Source organism: Megalopta genalis, chromosome 5, assembly GCF_051020955.1.
Source record: "Megalopta genalis isolate 19385.01 chromosome 5, iyMegGena1_principal, whole genome shotgun sequence".
Taxonomy (NCBI): domain Eukaryota; kingdom Metazoa; phylum Arthropoda; class Insecta; order Hymenoptera; family Halictidae; genus Megalopta; species Megalopta genalis.
In genome coordinates, this window is record NC_135017.1 from 31,567,167 (window position 1) to 31,592,433 (window position 25,267).

General features: G+C 35.6%; 1 protein-coding gene across 9 annotated transcripts in view; it reads left to right on the forward strand.

Annotated features, from left to right (window-relative positions):
• LOC117227927 (neural-cadherin) overlaps positions 1–25,267 on the forward strand; it is a 716,163-nt gene that overhangs the window by 149,474 nt on the left and 541,422 nt on the right. For 4 of the 9 annotated variants that reach the window (XM_033483477.2, XM_076522345.1, XM_076522344.1 and 1 more), the window contains 7 exons: positions 2,149–2,368; positions 6,473–6,749; positions 8,044–8,639; positions 10,823–10,969; positions 16,594–16,785; positions 18,298–18,330; positions 23,024–23,214. In XM_033483477.2, coding sequence (XP_033339368.1) covers positions 2,149–2,368; positions 6,473–6,749; positions 8,044–8,639; positions 10,823–10,969; positions 16,594–16,785; positions 18,298–18,330; positions 23,024–23,214 — 1,656 coding nt within the window. Of the gene's footprint in view, positions 1–2,148; positions 2,369–6,472; positions 6,750–8,043; positions 8,640–10,822; positions 10,970–16,593; positions 16,786–18,297; positions 18,331–23,023; positions 23,219–24,545; positions 24,737–25,267 lie in introns of all 9 variants that reach the window. The other 5 variants (XM_033483481.2, XM_033483482.2, XM_033483480.2 and 2 more) reach the window with 3 other exon arrangements.

Genomic DNA, 25,267 nt, shown 5'->3' on the forward strand with positions numbered 1-25,267 from the left:
GAGAACTATACAACCAGTGCAGGCATGCAATTTAACCACGCATGACAATGCATGTGCAGAGCGTCCATCGGTGAACATAGTAATTCTGAACTATGATGGCGGTGCCCGGTAGGCACCCTGCACATGCGTAGTCATGCGTGATTAAATTGCATAACTACATGCAATAAATTCTCTACAATTGTCCCTCAGCTTTTAAACGAGAATGGACAATTTAGAAAGAGGAGACACGATTATTCGGGCCTCGTGGTTCGTTATTATAATTGTTGACAATCGGCGACTATGAAGACAAGCCGCGAGATTCGAACAATCGTATCTCCTCTTCCCGAATTGTCCATTTTTGTTTACAAGCTGAGGGACAATTGGAAAGAATCTACTGCATGTCCTACGATATTAAACAATTAATACTTGTTGACAGTTTTATTCCTCCACCACCTATTTGACTTTTAGTCCGTGTCAGTTGAAATTTATAAAACTGTAAATATTGTATTACGTTCCTATCTTTTAAAATTATACCATACACTGTAAACATAAATAAAAATAAACTGCTTCATATTGTTGGTTACATCCGCTTTGCAATTACAATTGCGCTTTAAACGAATAATTAAGGAAGTGGTAGTAATTTTGTTCGTTATGATAAGTTTTATATATTTATTTCTACATATGTTTGTAACAAAAGAAGTTTTACTTCGAACAAAACATATTTTGCTCTTTTGTTTGAACCAATTTCTATTAAACCTTTAACTAAAGTGAAATTGAAATCGTGACAATTGAATACTATGATAGACGGGAAATAAGTTCTCTTATAATATAAAGGTCTTGTTCCACCGATGAGTATTGCTGTACGACATACTACGGTAGATGTCCCAGTTTCCGGGCTTGTCTCAATTTTCGTGCCCCCGGATTAAAAATGTATAGAAAAAGAAAAGTGTTATATATAAATTGATGATCTAGATTTTTTTATTATGTCCACCTATTAACATGTTAGATACAGGGAAGAGTATTAGATTTTTCGTTTATTAAACTGTAATAAACATTTTTTAATTGATGCTATTACAGTTGTGAGGAATTTAAGTAGTAGGGCTTGTCAAAAATCGTAAGAAACACTTGCTAAAGATTTTCTCGTATACATTAATTACTATTGTGATTTACGCCGTACAAAACACATATTATGTCGTAAGAGGGTTTCATTTAGTACTAAAAATAGGGGTTTCATTTAAACAAAAAGATATTAATCATGCATATTTTTGTATTTTTAATATAAATCCGGAAATAGGGTCAGATTTTAATCGAACCTAACAACATATTTATTCAAAACAATTGAAAAAGTGTGCATGAAATACACGCACCGAAATATGCAAAGACGCGGAAATACGGGGCATGGAAATATGACAAGGCACGGAAATATGGAGCACAGAATCATGCGCTAAGCTCCTGGGACGGCACGGAATTATGGCCAGAAACACCCTTTTTTATTTTAATAAAATCATTATTAAATTACTAATTTTTATTATGCAAAAAAATATGTTTAAAATCGAAAATGTCTAAGAAAGCATAAATATATTTTTAGTGTATTAAATGAAAATTCTAGTATTTAATGAGAGTTTCGACAAAGCAAAAATTGGCTTAAAGGCACGGTAAATGGGACATTTACCCTTCTTGCACGACTGTCAACTGAATATTTGAAATACGTACATTATATAACTCGCAAAATTGTAATTTTTCAGCCTGCGAACCTATACATATACCACGTATACATATATCATGTATTTTTTTATTTTTTCTGTTATTTCTATTTCTAATTCTTAAAAAAGATGTTTAAAACATTGCCTGATAAACTTCCAATTCCTCTATTAACGCAAAGAAATGAAATCATTGGATTCAATTTGAAAAAGGTTATTCCGTTTTAAATGGTGTCCTAGGCTTCATTCGAATAGAAATTCATACAAACTGGATGTAATAATGTTACTTTTTCTTTGAAAATAAGAATTTGCTAATGACTACATTAGTCATTATTACAACAATTCGCAATTGTATCGTCTACTACACTTAGATAGTTTTCTTTTTGAGTTATGTACGATTAGTAGAAATAAGTAATTAGAATAAATAAGTCACCAGCAGTGGTAACTGATATTGTTCATTTTATTACAGCATCATATCGGTGAAAGCAAAATCATTCGCTGATCGTGAGATTCGGTACACACTAGAGGCCCAGGGTCAAGGTGCAGCAGGAACATTCAATATTGGCCCGACTTCTGGTATCGTGAAACTCGCGAAGGAACTGGACTTCGAAGATCTTCGTCAACCCCATATTTATACCCTCACTGTAACAGCTACAGAGGATTCTGGTGGTTTCTCTACGGCAGTCGAGGTATCTTATTTTTATTTATCGTTTTAATATTTTTCACCTTTTAAGGCTAAGTTTACGGCATCCGTCAAACAGACGAGCTCTAAATTCTTTAATGTACGATTATCTAAATTCTAGACATACGTTTACAAAGGCGTTATTCTATAAATTTATTTCTTTGAACATCTGTATGAATATATTAATGTTATTTTCATCAAGTAATATAAAATATTGGGTTGGCAACTAAGTAATTGCCGATTTGTTCAATGAAATAAAAAATTTTTTTTTACTTGGAATGAAGTTTAATCTGTAATGTATTTTCCATTTTGTTCGATGACCTTTTGCCATCTCTCTGACAACTTGAAAATTCCACGCTCGTAGAAAGTCTGATCCTTTTCGGCCAAAAACTGAGTTAAGTGAGATTTTACAGTGTCGTCATCATTAAAAGTTTTACCACGAAGGGAGTTGACCAGGGATCGAAATAAGTGGTAATCCGGTGGCGCGAGATCAGGGCTATTTTGTGGGTGTAACATCAATTCCCAACCAATATCCATCAATTTTTGCCGAGTGGACAAAGACGTGTGCGGCCTAGCATTGTCCTGGTGGAAAATGACACCTTTACGATTGACCAATTCTGGTCGCTTTTCCTTCACCGCTGCATTCAATTTGTCCAGTTGCTAACATTCACGGATAATAAAAAATAACATAATAATAATAATAATAATAATAATTTTATAATATAACATTTACGGATATCATAAAAATGGGAGTGAGAGACATCTATAACTGAAATCGGCAATTACTTAGTTGCCAACCCAATAGTTGCTTTTAGTGCTCCGTAAACATAGTGTCAATTATGACATTTACTAAGATTGTTAATAACTGTGTTTGGTAATCTTTTTAGAATGATCAACGTTAACCTTTTATATTATACATCCCATACTTAACTATCGCTAAAAAAAATATTTGATCAGTTATTTGATGAAAAACGAAGTTGATTTTTTAATCAAGAAAATAGAAGAGAATGCTCGAGATTTTATACATATGAACAACTTCCTTCATTTCGGACCAAGAAAGTGGACATTGTTCAAGCTGAAATCAGAAATAGGACCCTGAATAGTCTATAACCCTTTAATATTTTAACACTTTGAGGATGAGGATTATTTAAGGTGCTAAAAATTTTTTCGGAGAACTAGATTATGCATCTAAGACATACAATGGAAAAAATGAATAATGTGTCCCGATCTTTTGTTGTGTACAGGGTGTAAAAAAGGTTTTGTCATAACTACCATAGACGTATTCTACACCTTTAGATCGATGGAGATTTGTTAAAAAAACTTTTCGCAAAAGTGACCTCGACCATATTTTCGAAGTCAAATTTTTTTATCATTTCATCGTGTTCTACTCATCGAGAGGAGCAAACTTACAAAAGGAACCGTATATGCCAAAGCAACCGTTTCGTTATAATTTAATTTTGAACATTTTCCGACTGAATTACGAGAATGTAAATAAATTGCGGAGATGTTACGGGACATATAAACAGCTAGTTGCTTCATAAGCGTGCTTCTATGGATACTATCTATTTTTCTTTAAGTTTGAATCCTATGTTAGCTTCACTTTATGTTTTTCGAATCGTGCTTTCGTTCAAATTTTATAATGGTTCGAAAGTACATAAATATTCGACAAATGTTTCGTGCAATTGATGAAGCATTAGAAAATTATGCTTCGGTACGTAATATCTATAGAGACTGAATGCGACGCCGAACGTACACGTCCTATTATCGCACTTCATTCTTTATTTGTTCGATTCTACTAATAATGTGCAGCGACAAATATCAAAATAATTACAATGACAGTATTGAATGTTAGCCATGCATTTAATGTAAAGTAATAAATAGTTAAAGAAATAAGATTTTTCTTACCTTCTGGGAAAACGGTTGCTTTGAAGTATATGGTTCGTTTTGCAAGTTTGTTTCTCTCGACGAGTAGAATAGTATGCAATCATAAAAAAAATTGATCTTAAAAAATATGATCAAGGTCACTTTTGCGGAAAGTTTTTTTAACGGATCTCCATCGTTCTAAAGGTGTAGAATAAGTCTATGATAGTCATGACAATATCATTTTCTACACCCTGTACTGTGCCTTGCTCAGAATAAGTCCGCCATTACGGCAGAGGGGCAAGAGGGGTATTCCACTCGCTCCGCCTCGACTACGCGTAGTCAGGTGACGTAGCCCTCAGGGGTAATAGGAATGGATCATTTCTGCCAATAAGGGAAACACGTTTACCCATCTTTTGCGAGGGGCGTTAGAATGGGCAGGTTAATGGAGATCGGACCCTACACTTTTCTAGCAAGGCACAGTACTTAATCAAATTATATATGCTTGTAACTTCTGCAACAGGATGTGTAATTCTAATATTGTTAATATTTCAATATTGGTCCTCATCTTTCGACCATCGTAAATGAGTAAACTCTTCTAATCTCTGTCTAAACATTTTTTGAATGAAGATTTGATTAAGACCATGCAAAACGAATGAAAAATAGAATAGTATGCACCTTTTTTTATGGATCTACAATATAACGCCTATGGAATTTTAACTTGATTAAATACAGATCCATAAATCATGTTGCACGAAGTATCATGGCATGATAATTGGTGTTAAACATTTCAAACATGAAACAAATCCTGAAGAATTTCGTAAACTCAAAATAACCAGCTAAGATAGGCGACTAATGTATGTACATAGTTTTTCAAATTATGGCGATGTAAACTATTTCTTTTTGCGTAATGTAGATGGTATGAAAATGCCGATGGTATGAAATCACTCGGTGAAAATAAATTTTTTTATAGTCATTTTTATGGTGTTTTCAAAGTCATCGATAGTCTTTGTAAAACAACCAGATGTAGAAATCATCTGTCTCTCTTATTGCATTGTGTAGTTGACCAAAAAATTCTAGTTTGACGAAAAATTTACATTAATTTATAAAGGTCCAAGACACATGAACTTGTGACTGAGGAGAATCTAGTGATCTTCTTGCGAACAGTATTGTGACAAAAAAAAACGTCTTAGAATAAAATTATTTGGGATGACAGAAATAAAAGAATTATTCTAGTCAAGATTGACAAAAAGACAACCATGATCATCTGAATCTGAAAAATATGCATTAGTAGTCAATTGAAAATCCGCGTAAATTTGAAGGCATCTTTGATGCGATAAGAGAAAATACAGATATTAATGATCATGAAAACTTCGAAAATTATGGTCTAATAAGAAAAATATTCTTGCCAAATATTTTGAGAGACAAAGAGAGAGAGAGAGAGAGAGAGAGAGATTCTTTGATACAAATATATACTATCAATAATAAAAATATTTGCATGATCATTAGATTGTGAATGTTTATGTAATATGAATATTGTCTGCAGTTATTGCAAGAAACAGGGAAATAATTTGAACACAATTTATTTATTTTTTTTTTAGTTTTAATGAAGCGAAAATAATATAATAATATTTTTGAATTCTTGAAAACTGCTCATTTTTCACTCATACTTCGAAGAAATATGTATCATCTAGTGGAGACACCTACAATGGCAGTCGAAAACTTTTCTCAAAATAATTATAAATCAATATAAAATAATTATAAATACGAAGTATATAGATACCAAAATAATTATGAATCAATATTTTGCATCGGCTCCTCCACTTTCCCTTAGCTCTGATGCAACATTACAACTGATCAAATATTTGCAAGCGTAATAAATTTAATAATGTACATGCATACGCGAAATTACGTTCGTTTCAAAATTTGTAAAATCGAATGAAATGCGTGGTTTATTCGTAATTATTATCAAACAAAGTGTAGTAGCTAATGAAATTCCCAGTTATTAAACGCTACTTAATTCGCTTGACTTTATCAAAACTAATTGTTATTACTTTAATATTGTGGAAATTGTCATACAAACTTCCTCCTAAATTACATTTTATATAATTTAACCGTACATCACATTATTTTCAATAAATTGTCGAATTTAACATTCGTAATTAATGAAAACCTGTATTGTGACGGTTGAGCATGTATCAGTTTATATTATGCAATGTTCGCACGATTGAAAATCTTATGTAATTTTCAGTTGACTATCCGAGTGTCGGATGTGAACGACAACGCGCCGAAATTCGAACTGCCTGATTATCAAGCGCACAACGTGGACGAGAACTTAACGTTGGGAACAAACATAGTAAAAGTGAAAGCAACAGACGCGGATTCCGGCGCCAACGCGGAAATAGAGTATCTAGTGTCGGACGATCATTTCAGCGTCAACACGAACGGGATTATAGTTAATAATAAGTACCTCGATGCGGATTACAACAATGCTTATTACGAATTCGTTGTCACTGCTAAAGACAAAGGTATTTTAATACTTACACAAATACTCGAATTAGTGTTGAGCCCCTTAAATTTCTTTGGAGCATAAAATCGTTGTAATAAAATGGGCGTGCATTATTTAAAAATATTGAATTTGTTATACTATACTATGTATGTTGTACTATAATCTGTGACCTGAATAGTGTGAAAATTTACACGATAGCGTAAAAAAAAGAACGTTGAAATATAGGACACTTATTTGTTTATTCCGTGCCATAATAGGATCGATAATATAAAAAGCTAAAGAACTAAACGTATTCATAGTGATTTCGTCGCGTGTTTTCATAGCAAAATATTTTCGAAACATTGCGACGGGTCGGTGGTTATTAAAAATTGTTAGCAAAGAGATGTGTTTTATGTTTTATTCCTTTTTCAGCACAAAATATAACGAATGCGTTTTACTTTTTTAATAAAATTCTTGTGACGATGTATTTGTGGATTTAATTATTTATTATTCCTCAATTATTAGTTTAAAAAGTCATCAATTTACTTTTTTATTAACGAAGATAGTAGGATCAAGAAAATGGTAAAGCGATTTATACACAGTTCAATATTATATTATATAGATAATAATACATTTAGAATTCATCATAAAATGAATAGAATTCATCACAATACATTAGAATTCATCAGAATCACAATTGCGACTACTATCCATGATCTTTCGTTTCTTAAATGAATACGTTATTTTTAATTGCAGCCTGTTTTTAACAACCATTGAGGCAATGCGAACCCTACATGAGAACATAATGTTTATGACTATGTAATAAGAGCAGTCTGTGCATGTAACATAGATACTTTTGTTAATACAATACTATTTTAAGGCGGTATTCTAGTGTGAAGCGCGTGTGTTTTCAACTTTATTTGGAAATCTTTTACAAACAAACTATTATACCATTTGCAATCAAATCGACAAGGTTTATTTTTGGTTGAATCTAGTAGGTGTTATGATATGTACTAAATGTGTATTTAAAATTTTGAGTCAATTAGCTTTTCAAGAAGCTTTTCAAGAAGTGTCAAGTAGCTTTTCGAGAAAAATGCCTTTAAAGTTTAGTTTATCGATAATGACATAGGGCTATCGCGTCTTCCAACAACCACAACTTCTATAATTTTACGAGTTCGCATGTAAGGTTACAAAGAAATATTTTTGAAACTGCAACTTTTAAAAATATGTAAAGAAAATTGAATTTTTCAAAGGTTCATACTAGAATACCCCCTTAATAACACAACACTATGGCACATCACAATTTTCCTTCTGACGTCGATTCGTTATTCTAGGTGAGCCACCGAAGACAGGCACAGCGACGGTACGCATTTACACGAAGAACAAAAACGACGAGGAGCCAAAGTTTTCTCAGCAAGTGTACACGCCGAATGTGGATGAAAATGCTGGACCCAACACTCTTGTTACAACTGTGGTCGCGTCGGACAAGGACGGTGACAACGTGCGCTTCAAATTCGTCGGTGGTAACACTACGTCGGGTCAGTTTGTGATCGAGGAGATCACCGGTGTGATCCGACTTCACGGGAATAACATCTCTTTGGATAGGGATAAATACGAACTAAACGTAACTGCTATCGACGACGGCGCTTGTTGCCCGAATGGGCCGTCGACTACGCACACCAGCACGGCTGTCGTCGTTGTGTTCATCACGGACGTTAACGACAACAAGCCGGTCTTCACAGATTGCAGAATGTACAATCCGAAAGTCGAGGAAGGTGCACCGAACGGTAGTACCGTGATCAAGGTGCAAGCTACCGACGAGGACAAGGGTGTAAACGGCCAAGTGAAATATTCGATTGTACAACAACCTAACCAAAAGGGGACAAAGTTTACCGTTGATGAGGAAACTGGCCAGGTTTCGACCAATAAGGTACGCTCTGATAAACGAATTTTCATAAAGAAAAAAAATTTTGGAATACAGTAAATTCTACCTTATAGACCCTGTTAGAGGTTTGCTCACATTGTCCCTATGTCATTCCTATGCTTATGCTAAGGTTCGATTATGCTAAGGTTTCTTTAATTTTAATATTTTTAAAGGGATCTTTTTAACATACTGTCGATAGTTTTCTGATTAAACTGAGACCAAACATGATATAGCTTGGACAGATATTTCTGATTATGCAAAATAAAATCAGACACGATGCAATTGAATAAATATGGTCTAAAACATGTTGTGTTCGATCCCATTTTAATTGGAAAAATTTCACCAATATGTTAAAAAAATGTCATGTATAAAAAATTAGAAATAAAAAAGATAAGCCATCATTTTTAATCTGGCATTATTCTGTATTTGTATTGCGTATTGTGTATTTGTATTTGTGGCCTGGTTTGCCCAAGTTGTCCATTTTCGATTCCAGGCAGCGGGACTATTAGGGAGAATTCACTGTAATTCGGAATCTTTATCATGTTTAACTACTATAACATCAAGCTAGTTCAGACACAGTCAATAAGTTAGTAAGCGTGGCGAGCAGCTACTTAATAAATAGTTTATAACATAAAGAAGTGTCCGAATTAGTACAGTTGATCTTTCGAAATCACGAGAGATAGACACTAACACATTAACCCCTTGCATTACAATAACGAGTCAGACTTCCAATGAAGATTTCATTTACGATTTACTAAATATGAAGGTTATTCTAAACCGAAACACACACACACACACACACACACACACACACACACACACACACACAAAGGTTTGATTCTTATGTTATCAAAATCTAGGAGTGAAAGTAAATGGAGACATACGAAACAATAAAAATAGTCTCATTCTATTGGCGAGATTATTGGGAACGAACAAGTGCTAATTAATTAACACAGTCGTACATAAAATCGTAGTGCAAGGATTTAACATTATTTCAATCCACTGAAAGCAAGTATGTTCTTGCAACTTTCATGGGCACTCAGGGTTTCTACATCAAAATATATTATCGTTGATTGATTAATGGAAAAAAATAAATAAATATCTTGTAAAATTCAATAATGAAATTTCGCTCTGGACATGAACGTCCCAGTTTGTTTACGGAGGGTTAACATTATTAACTTCTTACATTTCATAACGCTTGGTGATTTACTATATTTGTAAATAAATTTCAATGTAATCTTTTCGGACTGAAATGACGCTATCTTGGATACTAATTAATTTTACTTAAAAAATGCGGTCGGATATTAGTTTGTTATTAATGAGTGATAGGAAAAGCCTACTCGAACAAAAAAAAATCATTGAGATAGATCTGCTTGGCTAAATTGTTTAATTAACGTACTCAACTAAATTTTACCGTCCAGATACAATAAGTTCCTGAATTACTCACCACTCTATTAAACCATTGACCATATCTGAACCGACCTAAAGGCTATGTTTTATAAGTGTTACATAATTAATATAATTATTTAGCTTTTCTAAATGTTGAATTCTTATTCACGGACTCGTATATATGTAGATTGCTCATGCTAAATCCAATCAGCGTTTTTCTTGTAAATAGTAAGCATTAGAAAAAAAAGGAAAAGGAAAAAGTTATACTATTTTTTGCTATTATTGTAATGGTTTCTAAATCTTTTTAACTGCAATATTTTTGTATAAATGAAGGTAACCTTTATCTTTTAAAATGAAATGCTATGTAATTTTCAATATCATATAAAAGCGTGTGCCAAAACGAACTCATTCGTATACGACACAATGATCTTCAAGATTACACAAGGCCAAATAAAGGCATTCATGCATAAAACATCAAAGCGATCATATATTCGAGTCGAGGCTACAGTAAGAAAAAAAATAATGCAGATGAAAAAATTTACCGATATCATTATATTACTTGCAAAAAGCAGTATAACTTAATCTCTCTCATTTTTTATTAATGTTTAGAAGAAAAACACTGGCTACATTGAGCGTAAACACCCTACATATGTCTATGTACATGAACATAAATATTTAACTACACAGATCGTAATATTATAGGTGTCACAACTCACTTAAGCTGTGAAACATTTTAAAACTATGTACATTTCTTTTAAAACGAAACAAGAAAACATCTAATTATGTATTGATAATTTCAGGTATTTGATCGTGAAGGAGACGATGGAAAATTTGTATCCGTTACTATAAAGGCAACAGATCAGGGCGAACCATCTTTGGAGGGAGTTTGCTCTTTCACTGTTGAAATCACTGATGTCAATGATAACCCCCCATTGTTCGACCGTCAGGTGAGTAAATGCGTTAACGAATACTAATAAAGACTGTAGAATATTTATCCGTGGAGAAATATATTTAAAAGTATAAACGAATATCGTTATTCATGTAAACTTCGAAATAAGATACAGAACGATAATTCAATTTTAAAACATTCATACAAGCCAATTATATATAGTCCACACGCGACAAGAAGACACCTTCTGCATTTACATCCCCCCTCTTTAGTAAGAGGGTTAGTGCTTCCCCACTACCACAGCTAGTAAGAGGGGAAAATGTAAACTCAAAGGTGCTTTCTTATCGCCTGAGGACTATACAAGATGCGTAACGTACTATATATATAATATTATTATTATTATATATATTATATATTTATTATATTATTATTATTATTAATTATATATTATATATAATAATATAATATATAATACAATCTTAATTTTTACTTGAAAAAGAAAAATGAAGAAGTAGAAAAAAGAATGTATTATATAGATGAAGTTTGATGTTCGATTGTTCTGTACTTTAAGAAACTCAATTTCGAATATTTGTCTGTCAAAAAAGCGTTCGTGTAACGCTATACTGTAGCAATGAAGAGCAATTTTTTGTCACTGTCCTACGTTCCTTAAAAAAGTCGTTGCTTGTTGCTGAATGATTTTCCAATAATAAGTTTCGTCGAATTTCTGTTGCCTGTTCCTATTTGGGCCAGTAAAAATAAAAAAGAACACTAGGAAACACGCGAAAACTCATTACTACTGTCAACATGAACGAGATCTAGTGTATAATAATATGACTGCAATATTAATGTGTGTGTGTAATAATGATCTCATTACAAAGTAAATTGGAGAGTGCGGAAAACATGAATTTTTCCGACGTTCTTCTGATAAATATTATAAATATAAATATGTATAAGAAGATGCATGCACCAGATAAAAAGGAAGGTAAAAACTGTAACTGCTGATTAATGTTTTAATGTACGTACAATATGTATGGCTCTAACGATGTAAACGTTTAGTCAAATCTGTATTTTCTATTTTTTCTTTCGCTTATCATTCATAATAGTGATGGCTATAGTAGCAGGGAACAACAAGTGAGCAATAACAGTATCCGAACACTATTTAAAGTGGAATAATTTCTTGGAGATAGTACCAATCGATTTGGATTTTTCAAAGATGTTAGATGAGCACTAGTTTAGTAGATAACGTCTAAGAACATTTTTGCAATGTTTGCGATCGGAGGGAATGACAAACAAATATATCCGAAAAGTTACGTTTTCAAATTCTGTTATTTGAGCATATAACGAAAATTTAAACAATATGTTTCGTATATCTCAGTAACCTATTTGCTTACTGAGCGTTACAGGTTCAGATAAAAAGATTCAAAAACGTAGTTTATATTTTGTTTTGTCATTCCATCAGTTGCAATATCTGAAAAATATCTTTTTAGACATTGTCCAGTAAACTTTCCATCTATCATCTCAAAAAAATTTATGTCGTACGGTCCAATATGAAAAATGTTATTCCGCTGAAACGATGTTCGAATACTTTCGTTGTTCATTGTATATCAAACAAATAAGTTCAAATTCGATGTTTTACTAACGAGAACCGTAAACAAAAAAATGATAATCTACAATTTTTACTTTCCTTTGTGCGCAAAAATATCCAATTTACTGGACTACGTTATGTGAGAAATTTTGCATTTATTCAGGAGAAAAATAACATTTGATGTTATAGCGAAAATATGCTTCATGTATGCTATATGTTTAATGAATTTATTCATGATTTTATTCTTGAACGGCCGTGTTAACATTTATATTTTGTAGGCATTATTGCCCTATTACATATTTTAATTATTTAATATGATGTCGGTAGGCATTTGTGTAGATTAAATATACGTATTGTTTCCATTTGATTATTAATAATTACCTTCTAACGGCATATAAATATGTGGATAATAATCAAGAAGCATACATTTATAAACCATTATCGAATAAATTTTATTACTATTTTTTCAACTTTTGTATGTGTTAAAAACACAAGTGTAACAATATCTTATTTCACAGTCACTAGCTTCTATTCAATTTAAACAATCGCATAAACGTCTGAAATAACAAGTACATATATCTTTTATTTTGCGAGACTTCCTGACGAAACAATATATGTGTATGAAAGTGGTGTCCTATTGCTGAAAGAGATAGGCGGATGTGGAATTGAACGAAAGTAGAATTTAGCATTTCATATTGCTGCATCGCATTGTTACGTAGAGTAAGAGCTATAATTATCATACCATGAAATCCAAATAAATGGCATAGGAGATTCTATAGAACGTACAGTCGGTGTAGAAAGAATCCGTACACCTTTGAAAACAGAATAACTTTTTTATAATTGGCCCAAGCGATCTAAATTTTTGGGGATATTTTAAGGGATCAGTTTACTTCACAATTGCTAAAAAATTGTTAGGAAAAATTACAATTAGTTGGCATGGTAAAAAAATTAAAAAATGATGTTTTTTCACCTTTTTTATGTAAGCCTGTCACGAAAATTTAAAGAATGCATTTTGTAGATCCCGGTAATCTATATGCATGTTGAAAATTTCATCGAAATCGGTCGACCTTGACATTGACTGTAAATAATTACCAAGACCTATAAAATGCATTTTCAAAATTTTTGTTACGGGCTCAGATAAAAAAGTTGAATAAACATCATTTTGTGATTCATTTATCGTGCCAGCAAGTTACAATTTTTAAAAACAATTTTTTAGTCATTGTCTGATAATCTAATTCTTCTAATATCCCAAAAAGATTTAGATCGCTTGGTCGAATTATAAAGAAATTATTCCGCTTTAAAAGATGTACGAATACTTTGTACACCGACTGTACCCATATCACTATCGTTTCGTACATGTCACGTGATTCGAAAGTGACCTGTGCGAGTTAGCTGCTGCAGCGCATTTTTTTCTATCTTAAATTATAATGTGCAAAATGATGTATCTTTTGGGAACAGATGCCGATTAATCCTTTCACGTTTTATAGAAAAACAAATCATTCGTTAAAAAATATATTGACATAACGTTTTGATATTATTTTATAATATCAATAATATTTTGTAATATTATATATAAAACTTGATTGTCTCAATAGCAACAAGCTAAAGCAAAATAAAAGTTTGTTTCCTTTTTTTAATTCGTCTAATAGGTGGAAAATAACGTAACTGTATTCTTACAGTCTCTTAATCTTTGTATTACAGTAAATTATTTTCAATTGTCCCTCAGCTTGTAAACAAAAGTGGACAATTTGGGAAGAGGAGATACGATTATTTGAGCCTCGCTGCTCGTTTTTATAGTTGTTGACAACCGGAAGCTATAAATAATCGTATTTCCTCTCCTCAGATTGTCCATTTTTTTTAGAAGCTGAGAGACAATCGGGGAGAATTTACTGTATTTTGTGTTTCACTTGCTTAATGAGTTCATAAATGCATAAAATCTGAAGTCTATTTATGACGTATCAATATGAGCGGACAAGCGTTGCATCGTAGCGTATATGTATACAATTGTGTACGGATATGTACGCAACAACGATACGGTACGATGGTATGAAACAAATGAATTCGCAGCTTTAAAGATTCAGGGACTGGAAAGGTTGCGAAAATAACCGTTACACACTGTCATACAGGAAGGACCACGCAACGTGATCAGCTTAATTTATTCTGTTGCTAGTAGTTCGAATGGAAACTTTTTGAGCTAAAATAACAGGTTTAAAGAGAGCTTTAAGATGATCGTACCAAATTTTTTGTCAACCCTTTCTTCCCGGAATTATCAATATTTTATATAGGTAGACCTACGGATTTTTTGTTTACGTTCTTAAAAAACTATATGATACAATGCTTGTCGAATTCGTTTCAGCATCCCCTAACGATGGGTACAAAAAAATTTAGGACAACCTACAGAAAACTGAAGGTTACCTCGACAATTTCGGGGGAAAAACGGGTTAACAATAAATTTGGTAGAATCATCTTAAAGCTCTCACTAAACCATATTATTTCAGCTCAAAAAGTTTCCATTCGAACCGCTAGCAACGGAATAAATTAAGCTGATTACGTTCCGCGGTCCACCCTGTATATTCGTTCTTAGTGAAACAGGTATGAAGAAGCGAAAAAGATCTCATAACTGTTATAAGATGCAATGTCGGACAAAGAGATAGCACACTTTAAAATTAACATCATTTTTATTTATTCAACATTACAACCAAGGTTTTGTTTTTTACACACTTGCAAAACATCGCTAAACACATACACAAATGAGATAGAATTGATGAAACAATATTTATCGAAATATAGTGTATCAAAACGAAAATGAAAGCACATTTAACGAAAAATAAAGTATAGAAATATATCAATGAATGATACTTAATGCAAAATATTTGTTTACTCTTCCTTTACATGTATTAACAGTTGTCATTATCTCTTTGGCGAGATTTATAGAGATTTTAAATATCTTTTTGCTCTAATTACCTCCGCTTATTTTGAATATATTTTTTTCATTCGGCAGTGTTTTGAAATTGTCTGTCACTTGCATATACAGCTCGGTCGAGATTTCCTTAACAATTTTTAACGGTATAACCTTGCTGGCCAATCCAAAACGCGATTTTTTTCTCGACAAAAGTACTCTTTTACTACTTTCGCAGTGTGTGCTGTTGCATTATCCTGCTGAAAAAAAAACATGAAAAAAATATAGAATAACTTTTTTTGTTTGGAACTTAGTTTTCGAGACAATCGAGTTCGAAAATATGCTAAGATACAATTCGTCGAGCGACGTATGTATATCGCCTATAGCAACAAAGACATATGTACAAAGCAAATGTTCAAACTCGACTGTTTCAAAAACTAAGTCCTAAGCAAAAATAATTATTCTACGATTTTTTTTCATTTATTTAAAATGAGAGATCACCTGCCGCCCTCTTGTAGGTACTTTCAGGGACACCCTATTTTTTCAGCAGGATAATGCAACAACATACATTGCGAAAGTAGCAAAAGAGTACTTTCCTTGAGAAAAAAATCGTGTTTTGGATTAGCCAGCAAGGTCATATCGTTGAAAATTGTTGTAGAAATCTTAACCGAACAAATGGCAAACAATTTCAAAACATTGCCGAATGAAAAAAATGGAAAAAATTCTATAAGTCTTTGCCAAAGATAATTATGACTGTTAATAAATGTAAAGGAGTAGTCACAACGTATTGAGCATTAAATATTATTCCTTAATTTATTGCTATACATGATTTTTAGTTAAATGTACTGATGTAATACAATACAGTGATATTTTGCAAGTTTGTATAAAAATAAAACCTTGGTTGTAATGTTAAATAAATAAAAATTACGTTAGTTTCGAAGTGTGCTATCTTTTTGTCCATCAATGCACAAACAGATTAATTACAGGCATAGCCGATAGCTGAATATAGAATGTAAACTATTTGAGATGCCCATAGAAAATCCATTTTTGAAATATCTTTTAGGCATCCGTAGCGCAGACGAAAATTGCTTTTAATACCGGGTTTCAAAGGAATTGCGAAAATTGTTGTAACTTAATGTTAAGATTAATCTGTTGCTATCATTATACGTATAACTAGAACTACTTATAATATTTGCAGCGATACATTGAAAACGTGAAACAAGATGCAAGCATTGGTACAAATATTCTAAGAGTGTCGGCATCGGACGAAGATGCCGACAATAACGGGGCCATAACGTATTCGTTGAGCTCTCCTAACAATGATCAAAGCTTGGAGTACTTTGAGATCCAATCAGAGTCTGGTTGGATCGTGTTAAAGAAGCCTCTGGACGTGAGTACTCCTATTGTTAGTCATTTACTATATGTCTTTATTTAATGGTAACGAAAGTAATCATTCTCCGATGGATTGCCGTGTGTTCTCGATTTCTTAGATCGTTCATCCATTTTCGGTCGCTTTCTTTTTTGACAATATCGACGAGATTCGTCGTGCGATTTGTTCAGCTTGAATCGAATAAAATCGAAAGTTGTTAAGATTATTCCGCGTGATCGAAAAATCAATGGATAGATTTCGAATACCGAAAACACACGTTACATTCATCGCCATTGTTACGCCCGTACGCACTCACACGTATAAAATGAAAGATTTCCCGGTATACGTGTGTGTGCGTATATACAATAAAATATGATATTTATATTTATACTATACTATATAAATACAAAACTTAAGTGTACACCTTCTGCCGATATATTGTACGTTTACGTTAACTTACGTTCTTTACCACGAATCCATTTTGTTGCTAATCGGATAAATTGTCTACTAATATACGTTTTGGTCGACAATTATTTCTCTAATTATCACTAATATGCAACGACAATGAGTTTCCTTTTTACGGCACATGTATAGAACTTTTTAATTCCCATTGATATGCACAATGTGTTCACTATGGTAAATACTTAGCTATGCCTGATTTCCTTCAAACGCTTCATGTACCTGAATCGATCGACCGTTCGGGCTATTTTTGCAACAGAACACTCTCTCTCTGTCTTTCTCATTCTTTTCTATCGAGTACATACTCGCGGCGCGAGTACCTGTTTAACAAGTTCCAATTGAGCTTTTCTCGAACACACCTCTTGTCTCCAATATAATTTTGATTTGAAATCGCCGCGGTCGGTCGCCGACGAACGTCTCAATCTATTACTGTTTCTCGTTTCCCCCCTTTTGTTTGTCTGGTTTCTTTGTGTTACCGACTTCCGTCTTGATCAGTTTTTCATTATTCTTCTGTTGTTCCTTCGCCCTTTCGGTTCGATTCGTCTTTAATACGAATTCTTCTTGAAAGCGTCGACCGTTTGTATCGATTTCTTTTCTTTCGATCGGACCAATAACAAATCCGCATTGTTCTTTTTTTATTTTATTTTTTAACGAAATCATTGTGCTTTGGTTTCGTTCGATGATTATTTACGCGCGAACGAACGATCGGATTGAGAAAAATAAAGAGCAAAAAGCCGAGAAAAAAAAGTGTAGAAACGAAAAACGGTTCGCGGTTTCGAGTCGCGCGGCGCCCAGGCAAATCGACCGGTGGCGAAACGAGTGTGTGCACTTTTTCATTTTCCATAACCTAGCCAAAGGAGAACGACGTCTGCGAAAATTTTTTGTTCCCCTCTTTTTGGACACACGTGTCACTGAGCCCGCGGAGAAACAACGGGAAGGAACGAACGAATAACAGAGCAAAAGGAAGGGAAACGGTCGACTTTACCCAACTAATCACCTTTTAATTATTCTCCTTAAACTAAATACTAATGTGAATGTTTTTCAAAAGGGAAGTGATGTTTTTTGAACTTCCAGGAGCAGGTGGGAACGACATTTTTTGAGCCCCACGTACGGTGTACTTCAACCTCTACGCATTTTGTGGTGCATCAGACATAAACAATTTTTGAAAATGCTTGCATATTTTATATGAATGTGTTTTTGATTCCTTTACAGGAACGGATCTCGCTCTCATTCCTATCCTTTGTCTCTGCTCTCATCCCTATCCTTCGTCTCTGCTCTCTTTCCTATCCTTCATCTCTGCTCTCACACTCCCTCTCTCCCTGCCTCGCCCTCCCCACCTTCTTTTTCTCTCAATCTCTCTTTCTATCTATCTATTTTTCTCTCTCTCGTTCTCTCTCTGTCTTTCTCTCTCACTTTCTCTCTCTATCATCTCTCTGTCTCTTTATTTTTATTTTGAATCCCACTTTTCCATCCCGTATGTTTTGTTCTTGTTTTTCTTTCGCAGACTTTTTTTTTCAGTTTCTTGTTCTACTTTGCATCGTGACTAATTGTTCTTCCTGCAATTTCTTGCTTTGACTTTTGCGGACGTTCATAATGAATTTTTCTGAAGAAAGTCACAAATGAATTTTACCATTTGCATTTTGTTTCACCAAGCTGTGCGACAACTATTTTGAACATATGCGATTTTGAACGATCCGAGTAAACTTTACACTTTTCCTTCTCGTATTTTGCATTTTGTATTTTCCTGTTCTCTTTCGTTCGTCCTCGTTACTCTTTATCCCCCTGATAAACCATCCCGACTTTCCTCCTCTACTTTCCCGCAAACCACGACGTGACTGACAATGAGCCAAAAAAAAAAAGAAAACGAGAAACATTTTTTGCCGAGAGCGCAATAATAAACGATAAACCGTAAGAAATCTGTCCGTGGTGTGACATTTTTTCTTCTGTGATTGGGGCGGCATACCAGTGTCGTTGCGGGACAGAAAAAAGCGAAATAAAGCGGATCGATAATACAAACGACGAAGCAACGTAAAAAAATACACCTAAAAAGTTAATCCACGGTAAAAACGTCCATCGGTTTTTGAGTGTCGTTAAAATGAAAGAATCAGACGAGGGGTCGTCATAATTTTTTTCCTTCTCTCTGCAACTCCGGAATCGCCTCTCCCGAATCCGCAATCAGCTCCACTCTTACTCACGAGGAGAGGTAGCCAGGGTTGATGCTCACTTTTCGATGAAATTTGGTATAGTGATAGAGCTTGCAAAGCTGAATCCAACGATACCTGCTTTTGGGGGCAAACGGCTTATATTTTCTGAGATAATTAATATTAAAGTTGTTAATAAAAAGCTAAAAAGACGTGCTGCATTACGGCGCGAGGGTTCAGGTTAGCCGGATCGAATGTACCTACCTTTTCCCCCACTCCGTAATATGTCTAGTACTGGGCCAGTGTGATACCCCTTCCCTCGCGTTACTGGCAGCAACTTACTGCGAACGATTCGGCGCCAACCGATGATGCCCGAACCGTGTACCGATTCACACCGTGCATACGTTCCCACGTTCGATGAAAGACGAACCGTTCCGCATAGAGACGTCAGTTTTGAACGGGTATTGCATACACACATGTACACGTGTAATTAATATATCCGTCTATTAACCCGTGTACTTCTTAATACGCGGGTACATGAGCGCACGTGTGATTAACGTGTTCGTGTTTTAATTCATTCAGAAAGTATAGCAATAAGAGTTTCTTAATTTCGCGTATACAAATGACAAAAATCAATGCTATTGTTTGCTGACAAAAAAGTAAATATGGATGAGGAAATAAATCAAAAGAAACGGTTGCGAGTTATTTGGACATATTTTTAATCGATTAATGATCTGTTTTTATACGGAAAAAGAACTAAAGTGTTCACTTTTTTTTCTGAACGAATTAAAACGCGGATATATTAATTATACGTGTTCCCGTGCATTTCGAAACCCGGACCCTTGTGTGTTAATAAGTATACGGGTTAATACGCGGATATATTAACGACGCGTGTACACGTGTGTATGGAATACCTGTTCAAAACCGACGTCTCTACGCGGAACGGTTTGGCTCCGACCGAACGAGGGAGCGTACGCACCATGCGAATCGGTGCACGGTTCGAGTATCATCGGTCGGAGCCGAACCGTTTCCAATAACGCGAGTGGAAGGGTACTATAACAGCAAGGTACTAGAAATACAGAGGAAGTGGGGAAGGTGGCAGATTCGTACCGGCCTACCTAAGCCTTGCGCCGTAATCCATCGCGTCTTTCTGGCCTTTTATTAACAATTTTAACGTGAATTACCTCAAAAACCAAAAGCCGTCTGACCCTAAAATCGGGTATCATTGGATTCAACTTTACAAGCTCTGTCACTGTACCAGATCTGATTAAAAAGTGAGCGTCAACCCTGGATACCTCTCCTTGTTAGCTCCCGAACCGCCGAGCTCTCTATTTTTCTCTTTCTATCTTTTTTCTCTATCTCTCTATTTCTGTCTCTGTCTCTTTATATCTGTCTGTCTGTTTCTTTCTTTCTCACGTCAAAACCCACGATTCCTCCCGATGCCTACTTTAAACGCATTCTCGCTTGCATGCAAAATGCCTGCATTGGTTGATTTCGTAAAGGAACTAATTTGAATTTCTTATTGTTTATGTTTGTGTTCATTGCACCATTTACTTTCTTCGGATTTGATGATGACAAAAAAAAGGGCTGTTTTCCAGTAAGTAGGAACTACGTTCTTGTGTTTCCAACACTTTGCATCGAGAACACGGTATAACATTGATAAGCAATAAATGTTATACGGGCGCAACAGAGACAAAAAAAAAGAACAGAAAAAAAAGTAAACAGATCGTACGTGTAATGATATTCGTTGCAGTATATAACTAGTGCGCAATTTCTGTTCGATTAATTAAGTGTGTCTGATCCATTATGTTTATCGTTTCAATTCGTTTGTTCTCGCCTCTGTTGTTGTTCTAACTAAATGATTACTGTCACTCGGAGACGTCACTCTTTTTGTTTTATGTATTGCTCTCTCTTTCTATCTCTCTGTCTCTCTTTCTCTCTATCTTTCTCTCTCTCTCTCTCTCTCTCTCTCTCTCTCTCTCTCTCTCTCTCTTCAATCGATTACTTTCGTTTTATGTTTAATTGTGTTTTATCTTGATTACCAATTCGCGTTCTGTAAACGGGTTTGTATCTTCTTTTAATCTCTTCTCTTTTGGTTTCTTTCGAAGAATACGTTTCTTTCTTTCTTTGATAATGTACACTCGCGTCATCGCGCCTTTTGTTCGTTCTCTTGTCCTGGTCTAGGGCGTATCCGCAGGTGAAGGACCTCTTTGACATCGGGTATTGCCGATAACGATTTCCAACTTTCGATGAAGAAATTTTCCAAATTCACAATCCCACGGAAGTAGCCTTCGTTCGGTGTACAAGAAACGATTGCGTTTCAGTTCGTTTGCAATTGTCACCGTACCACATGTACATCCCCCCCCCAAAGGTATTAGGATACTTAAAGAAAATTCAATAAATACGAAAACCCGATAGGAAATTGTTATAGTTTTTAAATTTATTCCAGAGTTAATTATATCAAACTGTAACAAGAACGCACATATATTTTATGTTGTAATAAAGATAACGTCAATTTTGCAAACAAAAATTGAATTTTCTTTTCGTCGATATATCCATCGCGTTTTTTAATTACCTATTGGATTAATGTCGACATCCGTTTTAGTAGTTTTTTCGATTATTTCAGATATTCTTTCTGCTTCTGATTCTGAAGTTCCATGGATTTTGTAGTATGTTCCACATATTAAGAAACGTATTAATACGTTTTCAATGAACAAAATGCAAGAAATATCTAAACTAATTGCATAAGTGACAAACATGTACTTTCCTCCTTTCCATATTGCAGACTTGCAGACATTAATCAAACCGAATGAAATATCATAAGTTGTACCAAATAAGCAGGTGACCTAATACTTTTAGAGGGAGGTGTATATCGTTCAATTTATTCACTCCAATTTCAAGCAAACAATACTATACGTTGACTGAAAAGTGAAACGTTATCGGCACGGAAGATCAACTAATTGGTTGTTTTGTTCGTCGCTTCGAAAGTGTGCGAAGCGACTGTTTTTAAAAATTTCTTTATTTAGAACGTCGAATCTATCGCCATGTATATTGTCACTACTTTTCCGTACGCGTAGATGCAAAAAATAGTGATCCGGTAAGTATAAGTTATAGGACAACGTCATCGTGCATCATTGAAAGTTAAATCACCGAGCAAACGATCGAGTCAATCGATCGATCCAGTGACGTAGAACTGACCCCGACGATAAGAGATGGAGAATTTCAGGTCGGTCCGAGATTGGCAGACGCGTCGGAGACTGTATTATAGAACCATAGAACAACCCCGAGTAAAAGAGGTCTGGAACGGTAAAGCGGATACACACGAGACTGTATGGTCCTTCACTCTCTTCTATCTCTTTCGTTTCGTTTCGCGGTCAAAGAGAAACAAAAGAAACCCTCTTTGGGTCATCTACGACAGCCGTTGGTAACCGCGCTCGTCACTGAGTGACTTATCTTCTCGGTAAAATACCAGTAATAAAGAAAAACCAAAAACCAAAAAAAAAAAAACAAAACCAAAAAAAGTACAAAATGAAAAGAAAAGAACCAAAAAAATAATAATAATAAAAGAAACAATGAACCAAAAAAAAAAAAAATTCATCCGCCAACAACAGTCCCGAAAAAGTGTCCTGTGAGTTGACGGCCCAATGTTTTGCCACTAGCGTGACAGCTATCGCCTGCGAGTACGGGCCTCCGACAGAGGGATGCAAGTCTTGCACGCAGACGTGGACGTTGAGTTAGACGTCGTAGACAGAAACAATAAACCACCTGTGTGGGATCAGAATGTATACGGCCCCATTCACATCAAAGAAAATGTCACAGTGGGTACTATAGTGACGTCGGTGAAAGCCAGGTTTGTATGCCACGACATGACCGAGACAAGACACGTGACATGCCGTGCCGTGCCATGCAGTGCTACTCCCTTTTTTGCCTTTTCTGTCTGTCTTTCTCTTTCGATATCTGTTACGTCTGTTGTGTTCTTCGCTGTCACTTGGTTTTCTTCTACTTCCGTCACCATCTGTCTCTTAACCCAATCTACACGTTCCGTAGGCATCGAAGTTTCTACGTTTCCAATTGGGTTTTTGCGTCGTTGGGTCATTTAAACAACCCTTCTCGCTTCTGTCATTTGTTCGTACATTTTCAATTTTTCCACGGTATTATATTCCACGGGAGTTAAGGCATGCATGGTCAAGCGCGGCGCGGTAGATCGCTGATTGGTCGGACACTCCTCCTACTACTACCTACTACTACTACTACTACTACTACTACTACTACTGTTACTACAACTACTACTACCATTACTATACTATTACCACTACTGTCTATCCCTTACTTATGTTAATTGTTATATCACTCGGCGGAGTCGATTTTCTAGAGAACGTTTGGGAATCGAGTTTGCATCGGACCGAGGGTCCAACGAAGAATCCAAATTGTATTCGGCGGGCAGTCGAGGGATCTCGACGAAGAGATTGGCTGGCGAACGCGGAACGTTCGAAGCGAATGGATTCTCAAATGATCCGGGCGAATCGGCTCCGACGATTTTAGCGGAAAACATCTTTAGATGTGTACGAGTTCGGAAAGCCTGACGCTGGATTGTCCTTAGCGCGATGATCCTAATAGGGTAGGCGAGGATGTAGCGAGAGATCCAGGTCCCCTTCAATCTATCGGGGTTTTATTTTTCCTTTAACGAGTAATAATAAGCAGGTGCAGAAGCGGCCGCGAAAGCGCATCGGCGATCAGCGAGATGCCTAGCTCAGGGGCTTGGTGTCACCGTGTTCAGCACGGTCAGCTTTCAGCTGCCGCTAGTCGTGCTTTGCTTAGAGCGTGAATCATGCAACTAGAAGGCTAACAGAGCGGGCAGCGGCTAAGGCAGAGAGGGTCCGGTGAATATCCAGGCAGACCAATGATACACTAGCGTGACACAACGATTATACTGGCTACACCAGGGTGCAAAGCAATGGCTGGCAGAAACAAAACGAGAATACGTTCAGAGATTGTCCAGAGAAAAGAGATAGAGAGGGAGAGGGAGAGGGAGAAAGAGAGAGAGAGAGAGAAACAGAGCGAGCAGCATTTAATCGAGAGCGGTGCTCCTCTGGGACAAATACCAACTGCCACGAGTCGTTACGACTGACACTAACGCCATTGTTTTTTGTTCCCGTTTGTTATACACGCGGTCTGGTGTAGCGTGAGATGTACAAGCTGGAAGCAACGGCTCAAGACAAGGGTTCCCCGTCCTTGACGCGAACGGTGGAGGTTCAGATTGACGTTGTGGACCGTGCAAATAATCCGCCCGTATGGGATCACATAGTCTATGGCCCAACCTACTGTAAAGAGAACGTGTCCGTTGGGGCTAAAGTTGTGTCTGTTAAAGCCAGGTCTGTCACACTGTTAATGCTCCGTGCGGCTCTGCACGAACCCGCCCTGCACGCAATCTCGTGGCAGTATTGTTCTTGTGCACGTTAATTGATATTGTGTACGGTTTCAAACATATACATACATACAAACAAACACACACTCACATACAGACACACACACACGACACACACACAAAATCGTCCGCGCATACACGCTCGCGCACATCGGACACGCGCACACTCGCGTGTACGCATCTACGTACAGAGTTACACACTGCAATATTTAAACGCTCGCGTACGCAACACGTCTGTCGCGTCGATAGCAACGGGCTCGAAATCATTGACACCCAAGACGACGGGTCGCGAATCGCTTTACGTGTTATTCGAAGGTAGACACAGTTTTGTATCGAACGGTCCTAACCGTTCTCGCGAATCATGAATGTCCTTTGATACCCTCGCGTAGTGGTAGCCAGCCATAACAGCTGTAATTGTATCTTCTTATTCATGCTGGAAATAATTTATAGAATATTATATTACATAGTTACGTTAACG